The following is a 25,134-nucleotide window of genomic DNA, read 5'->3' on the forward strand; positions in this document are numbered from 1 at the left end:
CGTTAATAAAAGGACGGTCAGTGTGTTCAGAGAGAGGTGCTCGATGCCACCAGCAGGAAAAGAGCAGTCACTGGTGCTGGTTAGACTCAAAAAAGGGTCAAACATTTTGAAGAGAGAAGTTTTATCATGCGGATATATTACGGCTGGTTTAATGTTTACATTCATGAATTTGGCACATGCCTTTATCCAAAGAAACGGCTGAAGATATGGCTGCCGTCGCAGCATCCAGGTGGATGCTGCACATTGGTGGTGGTTGAGGAGATTCCCCCTTCCATGTAAAGCGCTTTGAGTACCCAGAAAAGCGCTATATAAATGTAACTTATTATTATTATTATTATTATTAAGTATTATAATATATGTATTTAAAATATTAATTACATGTTAATTTAGTGTAATTTATTAAAATCTTAGCAAATATAAAAAATCTAAATTATCTTCATTTGAACCATGTAATTATTTGCATTTAACATTTTTATTTGATTATATTGTAACTCCTCCATAGCCCTTAATGTGGAGAATAATATATTTTTTTTGAGTAATAGGACCTATCGAGTACTTCGTAAAATAGCTTTTTGAATACATTATATAAAACCTTTAAAATCATCCAGTGAAACCGGCCTGTTAAAAAAAAAAAAGATTTACAATTGGACAATTTGTCTTTTGAAAAATGGCTCAAAGTAATTGACTGCAAGGCTGAGTAACCAAATCCCACAGTGCTGCTTTCCTCTTACAGTTACAGTTCCTTTCTTTCTCTGTCTCTCCTCTCAACTAAGATGTATAATGTTCATAAAGCTATAGATTATTATAGTGTTGAGTTTACTACTTTGTGAAATGCTTGATGTGATGCGTTTTGTACAAAGTTGCGTAAGTGTTTATTATTGCTGCTGACTCAGGTTTTGTTTTATTCAGTGCTCTTGTTGCACCAATTTTTTTTTAAAATCAAATCCTTGTACTGTACAAGTATACATATTTATCAAAGCAAACTCTTTATAGTTTCACATCCAAGTGCATTTTTAAACCTTTTGGCCTTATGGCCATTGTTCTATTGAGATGAAATTTTTTTTTGTTTCTGATTCAATATTTGCTTTAGAGCTGTGCAAATAACACCTGCTTTCCTGGTCTGCATACCTCATGTTTTATCTCTTGTGAGCTAACCTACTAGTATTTACAGCCAGTAGGTTGGAGAGAATCTGATGCAGGTGCAGTGGTGTGTGCCTTGACTCAGAACAAGGTTTTGGTTAACAGAGGGGAAACACATTCCTCTGCAGACTGTCATCATATATGGTCAAATTGAAAGTAAAATTACATTGTTGCAGTGATGTTGTCAAATTATCAGAGTTTTCCCCTCCAATTGTCAGTCGTTTTTTTTCACAGGAAACTCAAAACAATAAAAATTTAGCTGTTACGCTTTTGCCAAGAAAACCTGGCAGTACAATAGAAACGAGAGATGCTTTCTGGGAGGGCAACCGTCTAGTGCGATAAAGCTGGGTTGGTTCTGTGTTATGAAGCTCAGATAGGGAAATATTTATTTTGTCACAGAAACACCTCCCAGTTAATGGGCTGTAGTTTGGCAAGAGACTGAGAGGGTGGGAGTTTGAGAGAGAAAGAGAGAGCGCGACAGAGAGAAAAAGAGGGAGGGAAGGTTAGAGAAAAGAGGGTATATTATCTGATAAGCTGTGTGGCTGAGCTCGGTTCTGGTCATGAAAAAGTTTGATCTCTGAACGGCCGTCAAAAACTTTGCGGTAAGTGAAACTTCTGGCAGGATGTTCTCAGGAGAACTTGTGTAGATTGGAGAGCTTTGGCTGCTTCACTTCAACAGGATTTCAACTTTCCCATCAGAGCTCTTCTCTTATCCTGCCACCGTTTCGGAGGACAAACCCGACTGGCGGAATGAGCCCAGAAGGAAGTAGATAATCTACTGCACTCTGGCAGGTGAGACAACTTTAGGGCAACACATAAAGAAAGAGTTGAAAACAAGGTTGAATGAGAACATCCAGAACTTTGTGTTTAAATAGTGTTAAAAAGTGTTTGTTCCCCTAGTATATTACAGCCGAAGTCATGAAGTAAAGGTGGGAATGCCATGGTGCTGCTGCTTGAGCTTTTAATTTTAATAAAGATTTACCTCTGAGCATGTTGTTCGTTGTGAACTTGGTACAGCCCGCTAGCTGAACGTTGGACTGAGTATCTGAAAGGACAAAATGTAAATCTTATTGAAACAATTTAATAACTGTGCAGCCTGCGTAGTGAAAGAATTTTACCGTGATAAAATAGACTGTGCCATGAAAGCATATAGTTAAAACTTCTAGTTAAATACTTCTCTGTTATTTTTTTGTTATTGCTATTTTTAAGTTGGGTGGGGAGTGAAATTTGGTTAATCAGGCAGAGAAACCACATTTGATTCATTAGCTCCCTTGATAGTGCTTTGTGATAATGCTATCTTGATTTGGCACTGAACATGTGTTTTATAGTGTGTTTTCATGTGGCATTGAGGTGACCATTGTAGAAATACATCATTTAAACAAACACCAAAAGGGGATTTTTAGAAGAACCATAGAATAACCATTCCCCAAAGATCCTTCAATAAACTGTTCCTAAAATAACCATTTTAATAATCTCACGAACATTTTTCAACTATTAAGAATCTTTTGTGCAATAGAAAGGTTCCATCATGGATGTTAAAGCTTCTCCATGTAACCAAATACCAATAAAGAACATTTATTTTTTTAAAGTTTTAAGACCATAAAACCAGAAGAATGTATAAACAATTCCAACATTTTAGACAACAGATAATGATTTCAGATCGTCTTCCCTTTTAAAATACAGACCTTAAGATTACAATACAAGTTGTTCTTGATGGAGATACTGAGTTTTAGTACTGCGTTATGACTTGAATTGCATGATAAATCGATATCTTTTGTGTAGCTATACTACTTATATCAGCAGTTTTGTTTAATAATGTGTTCTTCTTTCTCTATATAAACATGGCTTTTGGTTTCACAATTGCCTGTTCTGCTCTTGTGAGATGCCAAAGGATATGTTCATCCCACGGGTAAAAGCTGTCATAGTGCAAGGGGAGTTGAGAGTTGTGGTAATACTTGTGGACTAATCTACTGAATATAAACAGGCCCGACTGTACCGCTACACAACTTCTTGCATTTTGACTGTCAGCATTCTTGTGTTGTCCATAACTGGATGTAATATACGTTACATGTTGTCTGTCTTTTTAGCAAAGCTGTTATGAATGATTTTACCCAATAATCTAATGGTCCGTTTAACAAAATGTCAAAATGATTGGGGTATACTTTACATACTTCATCTCTTTACATTAGTGATCAGCTCTGTCATGTCAAGCGGTAAATTGAACCAGTGGGCAAAACATGAACAATTTACATACCCAAAAGGTAAATGTTGTTTATATAAAAAAAGAAAATGATAATAATATAATAAAATTCTAAATATTGTCACATTTTCACATTGTGGTTTTTATTAAATGTTTTTGAAACATTATCGAAAAACAAAACAAAAATATATTGTCATATTGTCATGACAAATTGTTCAGTGTTTAATTTATAAAGGGTGATTCTAGTGACAAGAAAAATGGCGAAGTAGCAGTCTAACACAATGAGAGATTATTCATGATCAACATTCATAATGTCATAGGCTGCTTTCACTCAAACTTGCAGTATGGCCAAACAAACAGCGCTACTGTTTGCTATTCTGTTTATCCTCAATGCTAATGCAGGGAATTCCGTGGCAAGTAGTTCGGAAGTAATATGATGAGAACAAAGAGCTAAAGAATGCAGATTCCTAATTAACAGTAGAAAATAGCAAAAGTAGTGTATAGGGCCAATGCAGTTTAGCAAAGTGCATGATGCTTTTGGAAAAAAGCTAGGGCAAGAGGGAATCAGGAAATGTGCTTGTGTTTTTGTAGCCCATTACAGGAAGGTGCACCAATCTGTGCCTGACAGGCTGATGACGACTGAGCGAGGTACAGTAATCTTGCGTGCATCATTGTTTTTTTTTGTACAGGTTCCACTTCTGCTTCTCAGATAATCAACTGTTCTGTTTGGTGGTCTAAAAATAGATTAGAAAGATGTCCTAATTATTGCAGTTAATTGTGTTACAATGTGAAGAGTTTTTATACAATGATGACAACAGACTCTTTATGCTTAAAACAATCAAAATTATGGGATCACAGGAGTTGGTTTAAATCACTTTGTGAAATCAAATCCAGCTATTATAATCTATCAAAATGCTTTATTCAGCTTCTTATACCTGACTCACATTGACTCCATAGGTGCATAAAGTCTGGAAAATTCTCTTCGTAATGCCAAATGTAATTTGATGGAGTCTGATGGCAGGCCTGCGGCTGACTCCCCTCAGATGTGGATGGCAAACATAAAAAAGAAAGCCCTGGTTGCAGTCAGGCTGCCCAAGAAAGGGCTGAAAGGCCTGTAATGATGAAGAACCTTTCAGAGGAGGGTCTTTTAACTTACATTACAATGATGGACGGACCAAGCTTACTGGGAAACCGGGGACGCAGCGTTTTAGGAGCACTTCCGTTGGTTCCCGTGCTTTAGCGAACATTATTTGTTATATTTATGTTTTTTATATAGGTTTTATTGATTTGTTTTTGAATTTCATTGTGTTACTATGGTTTTCCATTGCATATTTTTGTTGCATTTCAGTTTGTATTTGCTTTTCTTGTGATGCTATTGATCATTACATAAATTAATTTCACAGATGAGGTAGCAGGATTGACTTCAGGATCATGTTTATTCAGGAACTGAATCAGGCTGCAACAAGATAGATAAGACCATTGTTGTAGTGAAGGCTTTGTAGTACATGCTTTTATGTCAAGCGTTCTTTGATGCAACCACTGAAAAGCTTTTATGCAGCAGAGTTTGCTGATGCACTAAATGTTCAATTAGAGATAAAAGCTTGTAGTGTTTGGAGACACATGTTTGCATTCAGCAGAACTATCTTTTGAGGACATTTGTACCGCGGATTCCTCTGGTATGATTGTTCACTAAAGAATGAACTTGACAATGTTGTGTCACTGGGGGTGTACGATGACATGTTCCGCCGAGGCAGAGAAGAGTTTTTCACAGCCTGTTAAATTTGACAGTGTACTGTGAAAGAAGCATGCCTGAGTTTATTGGTCATGGTGAACGTGCCACCACCAAAAGTTTAGGAAGGCTAATAAGGGGCTATTTTTGGAATGCTGACATAGATCTCTTGCTGTTCATTTCTTGTGCAGTGGTTAGAGCATTCTGAGCCATGCTGCTCATGCAGGCAGTAAAGGTTCGAGTCCAGCTCATATACTTTCCTTTCCTCTCTCTACTCTTCCAGTCAACTAAGTGCTAAGAGAAAAGAATAAGTTCTGTTCTATTCAGTGTTGCTTGCCTTGTATTTAAACATCTTCTAACCAGAGTAATAAGTGCTGTTGCTGCCCTGGACTGAAAATCACCTTGTACACTGATGGTGGATAAGACCATAGTAGTAATATGTTCTGGTCATGTTTTCTTTTTTTTTTTGGTTACACTTTATTTTACAGTGTCCTTGTTACACGTTACATGTAGTTACTACAGTAATAACTATAAATTATGCATAATTACATGCAACTAACCATACAACAAACCTAATCCTAACTATAGTAAGTACATGTAGTTAATTAATACTACTCAGTGCGATTATAATTACACAGTAACAAGGACACCTTATGTGTAACCCACTATTTTAAGGTGTTCTTGTTACCATGTAATTATACATTTAAGCACTGAGTAATATTAATTAACTACTTTACATTTGATTAGGTTTTTTGTAGGGTTAGTTGCATGTTATTATGCATAATATATAGTTATTACTGTAACAAGGATACTGTAAAATAAAGTGTTACCAAATAGTATAACTGTTTTTTAAATATTTCTATTTGTTTCAGGTTTAGTAATTTTAGTTCTTTAGTACATTTTTCATCTAATATTTCTATTTTATTTTGTTTAAGTTTTGTTTCAATTTTCAAAAACAATTAATAGTTTTAGTTATAATAACACGTTTCCATGAAACTCAAACCTTATATTGTCTTCTGAAGCTGTATGATATTTGTGTCAGGAACAGACTTAATTCACTGGAAAATCTTGCTCTCCACCATTCTGAAATGTTATTCATGTCAAACTTTCATGTTGAAATGTTAAAGTTCTTGTTTATATGTCTTTTTACTGTATGACTATTTACTGCCTAGACTTACTATTCATTTACTTTTCTATAGAGAGGCAAAAGGGAACAGCGTTTACAGAGAACTGTGCTAACATCTGTTCAAACCTCTGTGTTCCGTGAAGGACATCTTCACTTGGCTTGATGATTACTAGCACACCTGAAGCATGACTATGCCTGTTCTTTTAACTGCATATATAAGCCTTGAGTCCACAGAGAGTCACTGAGGCAATGTGACTTAATATAGATTTTTTTTTAAAAACATAATGGAAATGATGATAGGCAGATAAGTGACTTGAATTATCCTCATATAGGAGCATATTAACTCACTGGGGGGTGTCTCCTTAGTCATCAAATTACCACTCCCTCTCTTTCAGCCAAAGAAACGGCATGAAGAAAAAATGAATAACTGAATCGATGACAGCAGGCATATTATGTGTGTTATTTCACAGTGCTTTCACCCTTAGAAGCCCCCCTGTCTCTGTCTTATTACACCTGATGACAGTGAGATGTTTTAATGCCCTAGTTAAAACAGTGAACGACCCTGTGTAATTGAAATCAATAGTTTCTGCAGCAGTTTGTGCTTAGCACCACACTTTGTGTTAAATAATATGAGTGGGCTTGGCCAGACTTCAGCGCTGCCAGTGCCACACATTCTGCACTCTTGCGGGAAAGTCATCAGAATTCCTCAAACTTGGTGTATTCCTATAGAATGTTGCTCTTACGGCTACAGTACACACAGCAGGGAAGTGCCAAATTAAACATGATTAATATTGGATTGCTCATTTTGTTTTTCTACTCTTGTCATTTCCCCCCATTTCCCTCATCTCCTGACTTTTTCTTTTTCTCTAATGCAGCCACAACCAGAGGACGACCACGTTCAGGCATCCTGTGACGGGACATATCTCCTCAGAAAACACTGACTTCCTTTTACAGGACCAGTGAGTGCTTCTTTTCCTTTAATTTGCATGAAATGTACTTTAGGAAGCACACTCCATGTTTTATCTGAGGGCATGTGTTCAATGCAGGTTGTTTGTATGTTTAACCATGTTTAAGAAGATCTAAAGGGGCTTTGGTTAAATGAATAGCTGCAAGAGTTTTGAATTGTTCTTTAACATATGCGTGAGTAATGGGATGTATAGTAATGATCCATGAGCCACTGATATCATATGCCTGTGCTGGAATCTGCAAATCAGCTGGAAATGTCCGGAGATAATGGTGACCATTGCTGGTGTTGCATTTTCTAGCTTGGAGCTACATTACTGAATTTGATTTAAATTGAAGATCATCCGGTAATCTGTGCAAAGCAGGTACATACAGTGTTGAGGAAGATAATTTGAAACTCTACCTACACAATATAATATTAAAAGAAATTAGTGAACTGCATTTTGCTATTTCCAACTAAATTCCTTGGGGGAAAAAAGTTTTCAGATTGAATTGCTTGTTATGATTGGGAGTCATACAAAGACTGTACAGTAAGTAGACAACATGTTTTTTGTTGTGTTCTTCTCGAAGGTAAAACACAACACTAGTGTTGTCTTGCATTGTAAATAAATGACTCTTATGAAGAGATTATTTTAATCAATCGATCAATAGACTTACAAATTAGTTTCAAACATAGGCTGCATCTGAAAATGCATATTTCCATACTACATAGTAGGTCAGAAACAGTATGTGAAAAGAATATACGAATACATGTGTATTAGCAAAAAGTACCCAGATGGCGAGATTGTGAAGTGCGCATCCAATGGACAACTACCGTAACGATCCTATGAGCCCACAGGAGAGGATTAAAGCGACACAACTAATGCTGGTAGGTCACGTGACAATGACAACATTACGAATGTAGTACTTACAGATTACATTCATACTATATAGCCATGAAGGAAGTACTGATTCAAAAAGAGAATGTATCCAGAGGGCTTGCAATTTCGGATTCAGCCTTAGTTACCGGTTTAAATCAATCAAGTGACTCATTCAGAGTGGTTCTTCTTGACTTACTCACTGAACCACAAATACTTTAATGTCCAACTCACAATGAACTGAGAACCAGGGGAATGTTCATGAAATCAATAAGAATAAGTCTTGTGTTAAGTGTTGTTGATTTAGTCATTATCAACAATTATAGTTAGTCATAGTACAATAGTATTAAGAATTGCTAATTTTCTTTACTATTCCATTAAAATGTGCACCACTGCACCTGTTCCTCTCCTCCTCCTCTCCATTAATTTCTATGTCTTCCCATATGCCAGTAAGCTGAGCTGGGATTTCTACCTCATCAGTGCTGTGAGGGTAAAGAGAGCTCAGATTTACATGCCCCGCTGAGACTAACTCGCTAACGCACGAGGAAAGAACGGGCTAAGGGTTTGCTGTTTATTTTGAGTGTTCTGCTGCCTGCTGAAGCAAACCCAGGTGAAAACTGTTACGAAGTTCAGCCGCCTGCCTCGATTTCCCTGTTATCACTCCATGTGCTCCATATAGAGGTGGGCTCATGGATTCAGAATGTTGGGCTCTTGTAGGAATATCGCACACAGCCGTCAAGACAATTTCTCATGCAGATGACAGGTAAGTAAATGTTGCTGCCAAGGTTGATTGATGCTTCTCATTAGGGGCACAGTGTGTGCAGGACCTGTGCCAGGTTCAGGCTCCGATTAACCACCATCGGGAAAAGCCAGAAGAGTCACTTGACTAGTTATTAGTTTACCAGATTACAAACCTCTTGTTTGAGTGCCCAAGAGATAAAGATCATGGCCACATGTGTTAAAGAGTAAGAGAGGAAGTTTGTCACTTGCAGCTTTGTCGATAAGGCAGTAAGACTTGTAATGTAGTGTCAGCTCTCATGCCTGTGGTTTGTAGAAGTGAGAGATAGTGAAGTTACAGGACATAACTGGAATACTTACCACTCCTGGCTGCTCATAAGAGCTATTTTAAGCACAAGTCCGGCCTCATTTGGTCATCTCTCCCCATCAACCCAGCCTTTTCCTTTAGGAATCTAACAGTGGAAACTAACCTCACCCTAACAGCTGTGATAAGTGCTGATCTGTGGGAAAAGCCTTGTGAAATATGTCAGGAGACATATCAAAATCTTTTATCTAAATATGTAGTATTCTGATATTTCAGTTCATCTGTGTGCCCTTAATAGCGCTGCATACTCCCACCCCTCCTCAGTGAAGGGCTAAAATGTGTGCTGCGATCCCATTGGTGGGGATTTCAGTGGAAATGTGTGCAGTGATAGAAGTGTTCTGATCCCCTGGTAGTGCAGTACTATTGATCTGAATGGCTAATCTGAGCACAGTGCATATCTCGACAACACTAAAGCATGGTGCATTGTCTGCCACAAAGGCTGACTGCTTTTTTTGTATGCATTATTCATTCCTTTAATGACCAAACTGCACTACACTTTTATTGACATAATTAACAAACATGATTAGGACATTATATAATGCTTAACAGATCCTCAGTTAAAAGGTAAGTTCAGCCAAAAATTATAATTCTGTCATCATTTACTCACCCTCATGTCGTTCCAAACCCATAAGACTTTAGTTTATCTTCGGAACACAAATGACGATCTTTTTAATGAAATCTGAGAGCTTTCTGTCCCTCTATTGACAGCCTAACTAACTACCACTTTAAAGTCCCAGAAAAGTAGTAAAGACATCATAAAAGTAATCCATGTTTAGCCTCAATTTTATGAATCGACCCGAGTGCTTTGTTTGCACAAAAAACCATAATTTACCACTTTATTTAACAAAAAATATTAATCTCCAACGCGCGTTCACGAGAGCACCATTACGCATGCATGTTGTGTAGACGCGAGAGCAGACGTTGTTGCGTGAACGTGCGCTGGAGATTAATATTTTGGAAAAAGTTAATTTCATTTTTGAAATTGTCTTAAATATTCATCTTTAAATGTGTCAGTTAAGCCTTTTGTAGTGTTTGTTAATGACTTATTGAACAAAAAACCATGCTGCTATATTATCATTGTCATCATATTGAATGATACGACTTTATAGTAAATATTATTAATTATAATTAATTTTCAGTTTTGTTGGCTGATAATATTTTTTGAATAATGTCATCACTACCAAAAATTACTGTTAAATACCATGATTTCTGAATTTGTTCATCATTCAGTACCTTAGTACCCATCAAAGTACTGCTGTATGTGATTCCATCAATCATGGTTCTTTTGGTAGCAGTCTAACAAAAACTGCTTTGTCATTGTGTAAATAAAGTGGAGCTTATTATTATATACTGCTGTATGCTATGTATTATATAACTTAACCAGGTTAGTGGGTCTGAAGCTCCCCCACTGTGGAGCTCTGAGCATTTGGGAGCAGATGTGGTCTCTTTTTTTTTAGCCTGAGTTCTTGCTGGCCTTCAGCCGGGATCTTTCTCATCTCTCCAGCATGAAATCCAGGCCCTCTGCGCCCATCCATTCAAAAGACAGTGCAGGTAAATAATATGAAAGCCTAGATAAAACACTAGTAAGTCCCAGGGTGCAAAGAATCTTGAGAAATTTTGGTTGGGAGCCAGTTTGTGAAGTGAAAAATGAGGGTGAGAAAGACAGCAGTGCTGTTCCAGTCTGCAGCACTTTCCATGACAATGCTGCTGTAGCTTCCTGCTGTTTTGATGTTGTACACGGGCCACAAACACCTCCTGACTCTTTCACACTACAGGAACTCCTCACATTCCTCAGGAAGAAAAGCTGTTTATGGTTTTATTGAGGGGGATGTCTGTGTGCGCATGTTTCAGATTTTGGACAGGGTTATTGTGTTTTACCGAAAGCTCCAGCAGCCATGAAAAGCGTGGAGTCAGCCTGACATGCGGCTTGGAAATCTGCTGGCTTTGGTGAGTTTTAGCAGAATAATCAAAAAATTTTTGGGGGTTTGATAACCATGTTAAGTTGCATCATGCATTTCATCATGCATTTTCTCGCTGGTTTATTTTCCATTATCAGCACTCGTATTTGTAGCTTGGTACCAACAAAAACTGTTAAAACCTCAGATTCAAGTTTGATGTGATAGAAATATGTAATATATAATTTTAGTTTTTTTTTATGTTTATCGGGTTATAACAACACGCTTGCTTAAAAGCAGGCAACATAGTGGAAAAAACTCAAATAAAGTAAATGATAGTAATAATTATTAACAATAATTAAACAACAGAAATTAAAATTATGAATTCTGATACATAATATATAATATAACACAGACACATATATATACTGTGTGTGTGTATATATATATATATATATAATATAACACACACACACACATATATATATATATATATATATATATATATATATATATATATATATATATATATATATATATATATATATATATATATATATATAATCATTTAATAAATACTAAAAAAATTAATGTTTTTATCTACAAAATCAAAGTCGAATAGATTATATTCTGCCTGCTACAGCTCTATTGGGGTATTACACCTAAGTTTCTCCCCTCACTTTGGGTCAATTATGTCCCAAGTGTGTTATTTGATGCATGAAGTTGGTGATTTAAGAGCAGTACGTTTTCCCACTTATCTGCTCCTCTCAGCGTGTTCTAGATTCAACCCACTCATACATCAGAGTTCACTATATGTGTCCACACTTTCTATTAGATGTCAGAGATGGTGTGAGTTTCAGATGGTTCTCTAAAGGAGTGTGCCTGAGAGGCAGGGCTGTCACTAAGAGAGCTTTTTGTTGCCACGCTAAAGGCCTCTGAGAGTCTACTACATTTTATAGACTCCCATCATTTTATAGACTCCTATTATATTCTATGCTACAGTACCAGTAGATGTGTTTTTATTTCACCTACTTCAGGCCTTAGTAATGTTTAGCCAGTATTTTGACTGTCTGGTGCGCTTTTGCTATTTATTCTAGCTAAGAGCCGTCCAATTAGACAGGAAGAGACAGTCAGACCAGAATGAAAGATACCATGAATGAAACCTGTTTTGTTGTAAGTTTGAATATGAAGCTGAAACCAGAGCTAGAGCTTACACAGAATGGGTATCCCAGGTAGAAGAAGGGAAAACAAAGGAGATGTGAGCAGTCCGGTACCTTGTAAACAACTTTTATTCCAAGCAGTCTCAAAAAACCCTATGCACCCTTACTCCTTGAAGTTGTGTTGAGTCAGCCAATCAGATTGCACTCGGTTATTTCAGCCAGCACTTGAGATTTTTGTGTGCAATATACATCAAACAGACTATAGGCACTCTATATGTGGCTGTGCCTTCTGGCTTTGAGACTTAAGAATTTGTTCATAGTTTATACACTGTGGGATAAAAACACTGTTTACACAATAACAAAGACATTTTGCATGTTGATGGGAAGAGGCAACAGTGTACCCAATGAATAATAACTCCCTGGGTACCAAAATGATTTGTCATTTCCTTGAAGGAGATTTAGAAATGTGACGGATGTTTGGTTGAACTGTGGAGCTCATTGGTGGCTTTCGCTCTAGGTTATACCTTTCCCTGCAGTCTCTGAATCTGACACTTTTCTCTGACAGTGTTTGGGAGAAGTTTTTTATTTGTTGCCTGCAGCTTTGACAATTTGTTTCACCTTTCTTCTGTCCTCTATTCCCCCCTTCTCCCTAGTCTCTCCCACATCCCTTCTCTCTACTGACGTGCCCAAAATGTTACATTAGCATTACCTGAATCTCACTGCAGCTTTTTATGTACAGTAGTTGTCCTTATTAGGAAAGTGAAATGGAGCCAAATACTTTAAAGGAGCAGGCTGGCATTAAGACATTTGTATCACAGCAGTCGTGGCTCTGAGATTTCGCAAACGTTTGGTTACTCATTTATTATTAACCACATAATTAACAAGCCTTGCTTTTGAGATGACATACCTGAGTGTTTACACTCTCTTTACTGTAATTCCAGTGAAACTGACTCAGACTGTTTAGTGACCGTGGCCTGTGATGTGACTTCTGCAAATGCCCTGCATTCTTCAGCTGCTGTGCATTCCTCCAATCTTCTCATCCACAGAGCACCCACAAACAGATTAGCTAAATATGGGTTGTCTCATCCAAATCGGGCACTGTTATACTTCATATTAATCCTGTTGTGACTGTGGCGGAGGTAATGTTGATGGATGGAGAAGGGAAGCAGCTTGACATGTATAAGTGCGGAGTGTTTAAGTAGTGTATGAATGTGTCCCTGCATTGATGTTTACTCTGGTGCTTTACAAATGAATAGATGGATGGAATAAATTAGTTGTTAGATAGGTGGTAATGTAGCAACCCTCTACAATGCGAGTAAATCACTTTCATATGTGACTAAATCTTCACTCTGTGCGACTAAATATTGTCTATCATTAGCCATTGGCTAATAAATTCTTAGATTTTACTCACGTGTGTTTGTGTTAGAGGCTAAGTATAAGTTTAGCATATATATATTTTCACTCCCTAAACACTCTGACTGACTGTGCATTTGAGAGTGCGAGCGAGCGTGCAAGAGTCTTACATACCACCCAGAATCGACACTCTACATGTAAATTATATTCTTTGTTGTATTTTCCTGTCCAAATAACGGAGTTCATTTGCAATTATTCAGCTTTTAAGAACAAACAGAAGATATGCCGGTTTCTCCGGTAGTGGGCTAAGTGAGCTAATGCGCCCATAGAGCTAATGATAGATTAATAGAAGTAGATTGGTAAAAAGAAATGTAGAGACAAAGATAATTTCATATGTATGATAGGGAGATAGATAGGTAGGTAGATAGATCGATATTGAAAGGTAGATATAAATATGTAGATACAAAGATAAATATATGTAGATAAATGTATGGATTGATAGATGGATGGATAGACAAATCAATAATTGGATGTGTAGGTAAATTGACAGATATAGTTAAGTAGCTAGGTAGATACAGTGGCGAGGCCAGAGGGGTGTCCGGGGTGGCACTGGACATCTGATTGGCCAGTCCAAAATGTAATTACTACTGGCAGTTTAAGTTTTCATTTCATCTTATTTATTTTAGCCTTCACACACCCACCCAGTGAAAAACATTGCTGAGCAAAGATGACACAGACAACGCGCTGACAGACAAGACAGTGCATGTTACTTTTGATATAAAACAAAGTCTCAGCTTTCAAATTCTGTAAGTTTTACTTCAAAATTCAAACAATGAGAATATAAATAAAGTTTTGGCACTCTTTAATAATGTGCCAAAGCACACGTGAACCGATCATCTCTTTACTACTTGTTGCAGCACCAAATAAACAAGAATGAAATTCAGAAAGAATGTTGAAAGAAACTGTACAACTTGCTGAAATGAATCATGTCTCACGTAATCACTCAATGTTTCAACTGTGGAAAGACGTAAAAAAAAACCCAGCTTAAGAACAATGTCACGTAACGTCACATTTACTTTAGAAAAGCCATTCATTAAGTCAGTCCATAAACTCTGTATTAGAAAAAGTTACTTTAGAGAGGAGCATCTTGCAAACAAAAGATGCACTATATTATATTCATTATATTTTTACTCTTACAGTTTATAACTAAAAATATATTATTATAAAAAATGGTCTTGTATGCAGTTGTATACAATTAAGTTGTTAATTTTTACTTTTGATAACTAGGTATATAGATTAGATATAGTTTACAACATTAGTTGAGTGATTTTCCTTGAGAAAAAGTAACATGTACTGTATACACATTATGTCCAAATAAACGATATTGAATCGTAAGTTTATGAATAAGTATTCCCCCACATAAATAATTTTCATTCCAAGCTGAAATCAAAAGTTGACAGCCCCGTTTGAAGTAAGTTTAAGCTTTAGGTTTCCTGAACAACTTTTATGAAATTCACTAAGTTAACATTAGATCTTTTGCTTAATGGTAAATCAGATAAGAGAATTAAGAGAGTTCCAGTAGCCTAACATTCATTACATTTACATCTGTGCTAGTAATACATGTAATTCGGTCACAGTGTCTTAAGTTACAGTATAGGGGTGTATAGCAAATGTGGGGAAATGTGAAGTAATCGTGCGATCATTCATCCATGCTTTTTGATGCCAGGTTAGGGTTATATAAATTAATTTTCTGTCATGGTCTATGGACCCTCTGAATTAGCGTTGGTCAGGTCACCCACTGGCCACCCCATGTATAAAACTTCTGCCACTGGTTAGATATAACTATGTAGATAAATAGATATGTATGATAGATAGATGGATGGATGGATTTTGTTAATGTCTTGTAATTGTTACTATGTCCAGGTCACCTGACACTACTATCACCAGAGCTGCGTCTGCTGAGTGGTGATATTGTTGGTTTACTCTTCATGTCCTGGTCTGTGAGTAGTTTGCCTTTAGGGAATGTGTTTGACAACATGTTACTTGAGTGTTCAAAAGGGAGTGTGCTTCTGAGTCTCTTACTCTCTTGTATACTTGTGTCCCTGGGCTCTGCTTTACTTTGTTTCTTATTAAACACACAAATCTTTATTTCACTCTTAATTTCATAGTGAATTAGTAACCACACCTTATAGTTGGTGTCAGAGATCATGTCTTTCTTCTACTATTGTAGGGCAAATTTACGCATGTCCAAGCCACCACCAGAGCTGAGGCCTCCCAGCATGGTCAGCGAGTCCTCTGTCGCCATCTCCTCTTCCCCAGCGGACACCACCTCAGGATCCAGGGTGAGAAGCCCAGCTTTGTTCAGTTCTGATCTGAGACTGGTTTAATGTTTTCTGTCATGGTGCTGATTCTCAATAAAGGGAAATGTTCATGCAGTGCAGAGCACTTCAGGTGCATGAAAGTGCAAGGCTGACTAATAGTCTAGAGAGCCTCACTGTTTCGTGTGTGTGAACTGTGCATGTGTGTGTATCTCATATGAAATCATATTGAAAACTGATAATGTTTTATAGATATTTGGGAAGAGTAAATTGGCCTCATCTATTTTTGCTATATTTCTTCAATTTTGACAAATGACCCAAGCAGTAGGTGGAATGGGTAACTGATTTTTCTAGCCGCAGAGAAGCTGGACTTAATCTCCTGTGTGGGTCGCTGCATTTTGCAGAGGTCATGAGGTAATACTGCATAGAACATCTGGAGGGTATTGAGAAATTTACAGAAAGTTTCTCGCAAATCAAATCTGAGTCTGTGAGGCACAGTCACATACATAATAAACGTAAACTAATATATATATATATATATATATATATTAGTTTACTTTTAGCAAAATATATATATACTGCATACAGTATTGTGTTTGTGTGTGTGTGTGTATATATATATATATATATATATATATATATATATATATATATATATACATACACTCACCGGCCACTTTATTAGGTACACCTGTCCAACTGCTCGTTAACACTTAATTTCTAAGCAGCCAATCACATGGCGGCAACTACGTGCATTTAGGCATGTAGACATGGTCAAGACAATCTCCTGCAGTTCAAACCGAGCATCAGTATGGGGAAGAAAGGTGATTTGAGTGACTTTGAACGTGGCATGATTGTTGGTGCCAGAAGGGCTGGTCTGAGTATTTCAGAAACTGCTAATTTACTGGGATTTTCACGCACAACCATCTCTAGGGTTTACAGAGAATGGTCCGAAAAAGAAAAAACATCCAGTGAGCGGCAGTTCTGTGGGCGGAAATGCCTTGTTGATGCCAGAGGTCAGAGGAGAATGGCCAGACTGGTTCGAGCTGATAGAAGGGCAACAGTGACTGAAATAACCACTCGTTACAACCGAGGTATGCAGCAAAGCATTTGTGAAGCCACAACACGCACAACCTTGAGGCGGATGGGCTACAACAGCAGAAGACTCCACCGGGTACCACTCATCTCCACTACAAATAGGAAAAAGAGGCTACAATTTGCAAGAGCTCACCAAAATTGAACAGTTGAAGACTGGAAAAATGTTGCCTGGTCTGATGAGTCTCGATTTCTGTTGAGACATTCAGATGTTAGAGTCAGAATTTGGCGTAAACAGAATGAGAACATGGAACCATCATGCCTTGTTACCACTGTGCAGGCTGGTGGTGGTGGTGTAATGGTGTGGGGGATGTTTTCCTGGCACACTTTAGGCCCCTTAGTGCCAATTGGGCATCGTTTAAATGCCACGGCCTACCTGAGCATTGTTTCTGACCATGTCCATCCCTTTATGGCCACCATGTACCCATCCTCTGATGGCTACTTCCACCATGTCACAAAGCTCTAATCATTTCAAATTGGTTTCTTGAACATGACAATGAGTTCACTGTACTAAAATGGCCTCCACAGTCACCAGATCTCAACCCAATAGAGCATCTTTGGGATGTGGTGGAACGGGAGATTCGCATCATGGATGTGCAGCCGACAAATCTGCGGCAACTGTGTGATGCCATCATGTCAATATGGACCAAACTCCCTGAGGAATGCTTCCAGCACCTTGTTGAATCTATGCCACGAAGAATTGAGGCAGTTCTGAAGGCAAAAGGGGGTCCAACCCGTTACTAGCATGGGGTACCTAATAAAGTGGCCGGTGAGTGTATATATATATACCAGTGGTGGGCCGTCAGGGCCAGCAAGGCCTTCTCTGCTGGCCTAAACACTATCAGAATCACTGACTTGCACTTTAATATATTTTTTCCATGAATGAGTATTAAATTATTCCCAATAGTTCATTCTCTTAATTTCATAGCTTTTCTCTTGGTTGCGCTGCTTCCAGTAGTGTATGTTTATTTTAGCGCTTTTATCCAATCATATTTCAGCCATCATGCGTTGCCAGGGTCAAAGAAATCTGCCTTCAGGCCTTCAGAATCGACAGTGCGGGCGCCTGTAGCTTACAATGAATGGCAATGAAACAGTTGCTTTAACCAATCAGATAAGCAGTCAGATTTAATCAGCCAATCAGATTTCGCTTTGACTCCAGCGGGGCCATCTAGCAGGCATACAATAACGTCGGCATTTTCACGTTCTTTGATTGGATGCTCAGAGCGCGTACTATTACTGGTAGTCAGTATCCGCATCTGTAGCGAACTGCAAACTAAAATATATTCCTGTAGATTTAATAGTTTTTCAACCCACAAATTAATGTTTCTTTCCCTCCTCGACCCCCAGCAGGTTCAAACCTACCGGAAAAAATCCCGTATTCAGCCTGAGCTTAACGCAGAGTCACGGAACTCGATTCGATCTGTCCGGGTAAAAACTGACTAATGTAAGTTATGCCACGAATGATTTTGAAGGCAAAAGTCCCGCTGATCTCATTGCTTTCGTTCAAAACTCTGTGTGAGAGCATGGGACAGTCCGACAGCGGTACACATCGTCAGGTTATGCGGTGACTGTGTCCACTGCTTCTGTCGAGCAGACACTCTCTAAAGCGAATTAAAACTTATGCTAAAAATATGACGGGACTCGACTTTCAGCATTAGACTCGTTATTGTTGGAACTGAAACGCACAGATAACCTGTACAACAGAGTAATTCAAGTCTTCTTGAGGAAAGAAATAAGGATGGATTTTGTGTAAAAAATAATCAGTAGTTTTGGTGAGTATAATGCTTTTTTTCCCGTGGTGAATATGATTTTCTTCTTAATTTTTCTTTTAAATTTATTATCAAAGCTTAATTTTTTTCAAACATCCATACTATTGTAACGTCTGAAAAGGGACTATTGTAACCCTTGAACGACAAGATAAGGGAGGCTCCGTTTCTGAACTTATAATCGGAACGCAAGAACAACTGTACACAAACGCACCAGCCGAACTCACGCGCTCGTTTCTCTCTACCGGCCTTTTCCGAACTCACAGCATTACCCTATAACTGCCGGTGCAAAATAAAAACAACAATTATAGAGAGTCTTTGCGCTGCTACACTATTAAAAGTTATTAATTCAGGTAGGACAGAGGCCTAGGTGTGAAATGCACGGCCCGCCACTGATATATACAGTATATATATATTACTGTATACAATATTTTGTATATATATATATATATATATATGTATATGTGTGTGTAGTATTTATATTATAGTTATATATTTTGGTTTTACATATAATTTAATAATGGTAATTTTCATAATTTGCTATAATATCTTTTATGAATAATATTATAATGGTTAGAACTCATTTTGCATACACACCCCATATTTGGTTCAGGGCTAAACGTCAGGGCAATCTCTAGGCAGGCCTTGACCCGTTGGTCTCATATCAGCTCAGTAAAAGCCTCTGTTTCCTCAGATCTGCTCTGGAAGTGGAAATGTAGAGACGAATGTATTTCTCCCTATTAGAGGGTGTTTTTGACACATTGAAGTTTTAGTGGCCTGGCTTGACACACATTGGCTGTGTCACTGTGTGGTAGAGAGTCTGATGCTGGCCTGTCAATGACAGCACTGTGTCAGCATCATATGAGCTTTCACAAACCAATCGATCAATCCCAGAGGCCCTTGTCTCTGGACACACACTTTACTGGGACAAGAATCAGGCTCCCAGTGGGCATCAGTCATTATCCAGCATTGGTTCTTTTTAACAAAGCATCTTATCACATTGTTGTGTATTCTAAACAGTTAATGAAATGTCTTTCATTCTATTCTTAAAGGTACACAATGTAAATTTTTGCCCTCTAGCGGTCAAACAAAACTGCATGCGTTTTGCGTAAGAACATTGTTTGGGTTGTGCTTAGACTCTGCGTGACTGTGCGGATGAATATGGTGCTTTCTCATAACTAAAAAAAGAGAGCGATTATCCAACTGCTCATAAAACATTTACTAGATTTAAGAGATATAACCAGTTTAGATCTCTTTTTGCCAGCAGAGTCAGACTCTCCACTGCTCTGCTTCTTCTTTTTTTTTTTAAACGGGTGATTCCCCTTAGGGTAAAGATTGAGCATGCTCCATGTCAACCTTTCTCGCTACTAACCTATGCCACTCCCACACCATACATGTGTAAAAGTAGCTGGAGGAAGTCTTTTTATGGATATGACGGGACACACATGGGCAAGTGACATGTACAATGTCCTGTGAAAACAATCCTGACAGGTCTAAAATATGTTTTGGATAGATTTTTGGGACACCATCAAGGATTGATGATGTATTGACTCGTTATTTAAATTTGGTTAATTTTTAACAAAAAAAAAAAGTTACATGGTGTGCCTTTAAGTAACACAGGTGTGGACCCAGGGCTGTCCACAGGGACCAGAATTCATTAAAATTATTCTTAAAATCAGCATCCTTAGAAACGCTTTCAACAACTTAATATAAATTATATATATTCAAACCGTGTTTTTGAGACTGTCTTTGATTCACCGCAGTTTTAAGGAGAAAAGACTCAGAAATGATGTAGACTTTGCACATGGTTTGTCTTAAATCATATTAAAAACACCACATAGACATATAAACAACATTAAAAATTGACTTTCACCACAGGGGGTCTTTAATAAATGCAAAGCTGATTGTAAATGTTCTGTATTATTCTCTGTGAACTTCATATGGATCAAGATTAATAAATGCAACAAACAAAAATGCAATTTTAATTCAATCAAATGATACAAGTGTTTTTTTTCTTTTAAATACGTCAGAATTTGAAACCCAGTGGGAAGGTGCATTGCTTTGGCAAGCGTGACCATTCCATCAAAAGGAACCCCAATGTCCCAGTGGTGGTGAGAGGATGGCTCTACAAACAGGTGCGGCCCTGAAAAGTGAAACCCTGGTGTGAGTGATTTAAAGAGTCTGATTTTCATCTGAACTGAATGGTGTTCGGATGTTAGATTAGATCTTAATTAGACCTTATGATGAACTAAGACCCCACAGGCAATAAACTGATTAACTGAGCATGTTATTCAACATAGAATATTTTATAAATATTCAATATGAACAGAGGGGCCTCTAATTAAACGCTAATAACAATATTTACATTGGTTGGTACTGATAGATGATTATCTTTTTTTAATTTTAAAAGATAATATGAAGATATATATATAACATGAAACAATAAATTCATGTTGATTATTAATAAAAAAAATTAGCGTTCTTAAATTTGCTTCTAAATATAGTTTTTGTAGGGTATTCATTTTTTATGTGTACATTTTCATTTCTTACACGCACAATACATATGAAAATGTTATTGTAGGCTGAATTGTTATTGTTCTTCCATCCTCAGGACAGCTCAGGCATGAGACTGTGGAAGAGGAAATGGTTTGTGTTGTCTGATTACTGCTTGTTTTATTATAAAGGTGAGTTATAATAGAGTTATTCAACATAAAAAAGAGTTATAATTAGTTTGCTGCAATTATCTCGAACGGTCTCTAATTTTATTGCACCACAATCACATTTTCTGTAACGCATTATGAGAGTTCCTATAATTTAATAAGAAATAGCAGGTTTCTCATTTCCTGTTTTTATCCCTATTGCTTACACAGATCATATTGAATTATATTATTTTAACAGTTCAAATGAAGTAATACTTCATGTGAGCATTTTTAATCATTTTGGTGGGCAAGGTGGATTATCACTTACTTGCTGTCATATGCGTTTCTTTAAGAGTGTTGCTAACAAACCAATTACACCGTTGTTCAATTATAATCTAAGACTTTTCAACTAACATCTCTACTTTGCTAACAGATAGTCGAGAGGAGACTGTTCTGGGCAGCATTCCTCTTCCCAGCTATGTCGTTTCTCCCGTGGGACCCGAGGACCACATCAGCCGCAAGTACACCTTTAAGGTAAGAGTGTTATAATGATCTGCACTGTAATGCTACTCGGTTCCTGCGTGTAGGCTCACCTTCATTGACTAAGCCCTCAGGAAGTCTGTGTCATGTGGCTTATTATCAGTGGTGCTGTGTGGGCAGCAGTCAATGATGACTGATTAATGTGGCAGTTGTTTGACTCCTCTCTCTGCCCTCTTCTGACCACACAGATCAGTTACTGCTGCCCTCACAACCTCATAACAGGCTCAACTAAATCTCTGCTTGTTTTCACTAATAGCATCGTGTTCCTCTACTGAGTTCCAAAAATATTCTTTTCAAGGAGACAAAAATACCTGAGAATTTTTGTTGGTTACAAAGGGAATAATTATTTTTAAAAATGATATTTTTGCTTCTAAAAATTGTTAGAACGAGTCACATTCAAAGTGTCTGTTGAAAAGCTTATCATTAAATCGCCATTAAAATGCTTATCAGCAATCAACAGCCTACTGTTAAATTAATTAACTATATTGCTTACCACAATAATTAAAAATTATTTGTATTTTTAATTATTATATTAAATACTGTAATATTTGATTATTAAATGTATTTATGTTAATAATGAAAAATATTTATAATTTAATTATTGAATTTAATAATTGGTGTTTTTTTTAATCAAATTGCTGATACCACCATTTTTTTTTTTATCTTTGTAATAAGCTCTAACAGCATGCTTTAACTGTAAAACTGTATCTTGCAGCCCTCTCGTTAAACTTGTTTTAGCCCATCTCTTTTTGACCGGTATTGTTCCCCTCAATGTCTGTCAGCACAATGCTGTCATTACAGAAGCTGCTGTTTGTTCACAGGAATTCACACTGAGCTTCCACCCAACTCGCTCAACAAGTTTTCAACAGCCCTCTTCTCTTCTCATCATTATCTAAACCCTTCTCTGAGTGAGGCCTTTTGATGGCAAGCTTCCATTGAGCCTCACAAACCTCCTCCCACTGTTTACTGCGGTTCGGCGGACAGTGAAATAATATCCCAGAAGGCTTAGTTCTTACCATTTCTATTACACTTACTGCACTGGAAAAATCAATTCTGGCTTAAACCTTTTGTACCATGGAGGTGGAAAAAATCTGCAGCTTTATTCTATAATTCACTGATAACTTACTAAGACTTTGAAATTTGTATCAAGCCATTTGCATTTTGTGTGCGATTTATCCCAGTCTCCTCCTGAAGCAAAGCTCTTCTGAAGAACAATACTCCAGGAATGTTTCATCCCATCACTGCAGCTCGTTCATCGCTCAGTCATCCTTCCCTATGGGTACGCGATGCATCGTTCAAACTCCCTTTCCCTGCTCGTATTCCCCAGTGCTGGAATTTATTTGACTATTGTGCCAGCAGGGAGATTAATTATACATCTACTCTATTTGGAATATCTTACTTGCCCTAAAGTCTGTAATGTACCAGAGCAAGGTGAGGGGTCTTGTTCTCGCATTGGTGCTCTGGGTGTTAATTAGCAAGTTGTTAGTCAGGAGATCTCCATCAGTGAAACTAGCCAGCAGCTATTTGAACATCTGCCTGCTTTATTTTCATGCGAATTAGACCCCAAGGTATGCTGTTTGTATAATGTTTTTACTCTTACTGGCTTCTTAGTCAGCAGTGAAGAGTCTTGCATGTTTATTTTCTGTAAGATTTCTTTAGTAGTAAGTTCTGTAGTAAGGGTAGTTTTTTATTTTATTAAATACACCGCATATCTGCGGATGGAACCGAGATTACAGAACAAATGACTCTTGTCAAGTCACCTTTATTTATATAGCGCTTTTTACAATACAGATTGTATCAAAGCAGCTTCACAGTGATAACATGAAAATAATACAACAAAGTTTGTTTCTATGAGCATGAGCAGTTTTTTAGAGAATCAAAAACATAATTGTGTATTTTTAATAGATAATAAATAATCAAATATATACACAGCCCCGCACATGACATGCAGAAAAAATAGGCTATATTATAGCCACGAATTAATAATTGGTTCTCTCGTTTTAGTAAATTGTGGCCACAATATTGTGAATTCGTCCCCACAACTTATTGACACATTGAACTAATTCGTTCCATCGTTTCGATTTAACTAAAACAAAGGAATTAATTATTACAACGTGGCCACGATTTAGTAAAATGAGGGAACAAACTGTTATATCATGCACAACTACAAATTAGTTAAATGTGCTGACGTATTAGTAAGTCATAGGAACGAATTGTGAATTCACGATATACATATCTTTTTTCCTGTCATGTGCGGGGTTCCGAAAATATATTACCACTTTTTTTATTTGTTATTGATTAACACCTAGATAAGGCCAATTGGATTGCATGTATGCCATCTCTAAAAATACAGAAAATTCTGTGTAAGAATTGCCAGAATTGTTAACATTTATTTATTATAGAAATGATCTAATCATTTGGTGATAGAATTGCATCCCCCCCCCCCCCCCCCCCCCCCCCCCCAAAAAAAAAAATTATTCCTTACAAGCACTAAAATAATTGGTAATGGAGCTTTTAAGGAACTGGAATTGTTAGAGTAATAAGAACTGGAATTGTTTAATTCTTTAAGATTCCCATCCCTGATCTGTGGCCATTTGAGAATATAAAAGATGGCATGAAGTCATGAAAGGTTGTAAATTTCGTTCAGCAAATGATATGGCATAAATTTGAATTCAAGTACGCATGGGAAAACTCCTGATGCTCAGCTTCAATTGATTCAGTTGATTCATTTATTCAGCTACAGTAGTTAAATGTTTTGATGTTTATTAATGATCTTTTCCTGTTCTCTGGAGTGTTGAACTTTTGTTCTCCCAGTGGCGTAATTCTGCTTAGCTTTGCTGCCTCTAATGTTAATTGCATTTCAGCTCACCCTGCTTACCGTATCTGACGATATTTCACAACCAGGGACATTTCAACACATCTTCTAGTTTTTGTCAACATTTTTCACATAGGCCGTGATCCACCTCCCTCTGTTTTTTTGCACAACTCACTCTGATTCTCTCATTCCAATTGCCTATTGCTTCCTGTTGTGACCTGGTGCATTATGGGAGCTGAACCGGGTGCATCTGGTGGAAGGGCCGTCTCCTGAGTCAGCCTCTTGCATGAATAGGTATTTTAATTTCCATTCATTACTATCAGCGGATCTCCACTCCATCACCATCCCGTGTATGGCATTCTCCTAGGCAGATGAAATATGCACATAGCCCATGTGCATTGCTGCGTTTCCGCATGCATGCGACTCATCCCGCTTC

At 37.4% G+C, this 25,134-nt stretch overlaps 1 protein-coding gene across 16 annotated transcripts in view; it reads left to right on the forward strand.

The window, feature by feature from the left end:
• plekha7b (pleckstrin homology domain containing, family A member 7b) overlaps nt 1-25,134 on the forward strand; it is a 116,011-nt gene that overhangs the window by 47,567 nt on the left and 43,310 nt on the right. For 12 of the 16 annotated variants that reach the window (XM_056268754.1, XM_056268755.1, XM_056268752.1 and 9 more), the window contains 5 exons: nt 7,071-7,154; nt 15,756-15,867; nt 20,735-20,839; nt 21,316-21,388; nt 21,777-21,877. In XM_056268754.1, the coding sequence (XP_056124729.1) occupies nt 7,071-7,154; nt 15,756-15,867; nt 20,735-20,839; nt 21,316-21,388; nt 21,777-21,877 (475 nt within the window). Of the gene's footprint in view, nt 1-1,618; nt 1,743-1,836; nt 1,933-7,070; nt 7,155-15,755; nt 15,868-20,734; nt 20,868-21,315; nt 21,389-21,776; nt 21,878-24,422; nt 24,993-25,134 lie in introns of those variants that run through there. The other 4 variants (XM_056268764.1, XM_056268763.1, XM_056268765.1 and 1 more) reach the window with 4 other exon arrangements.

This window comes from Rhinichthys klamathensis, unplaced genomic scaffold (genome assembly GCF_029890125.1).
Source record: "Rhinichthys klamathensis goyatoka isolate OS25496 unplaced genomic scaffold, OSU_Roscu_1.1 h1tg000275l_1, whole genome shotgun sequence".
Lineage (NCBI taxonomy): Eukaryota > Metazoa > Chordata > Actinopteri > Cypriniformes > Leuciscidae > Rhinichthys > Rhinichthys klamathensis.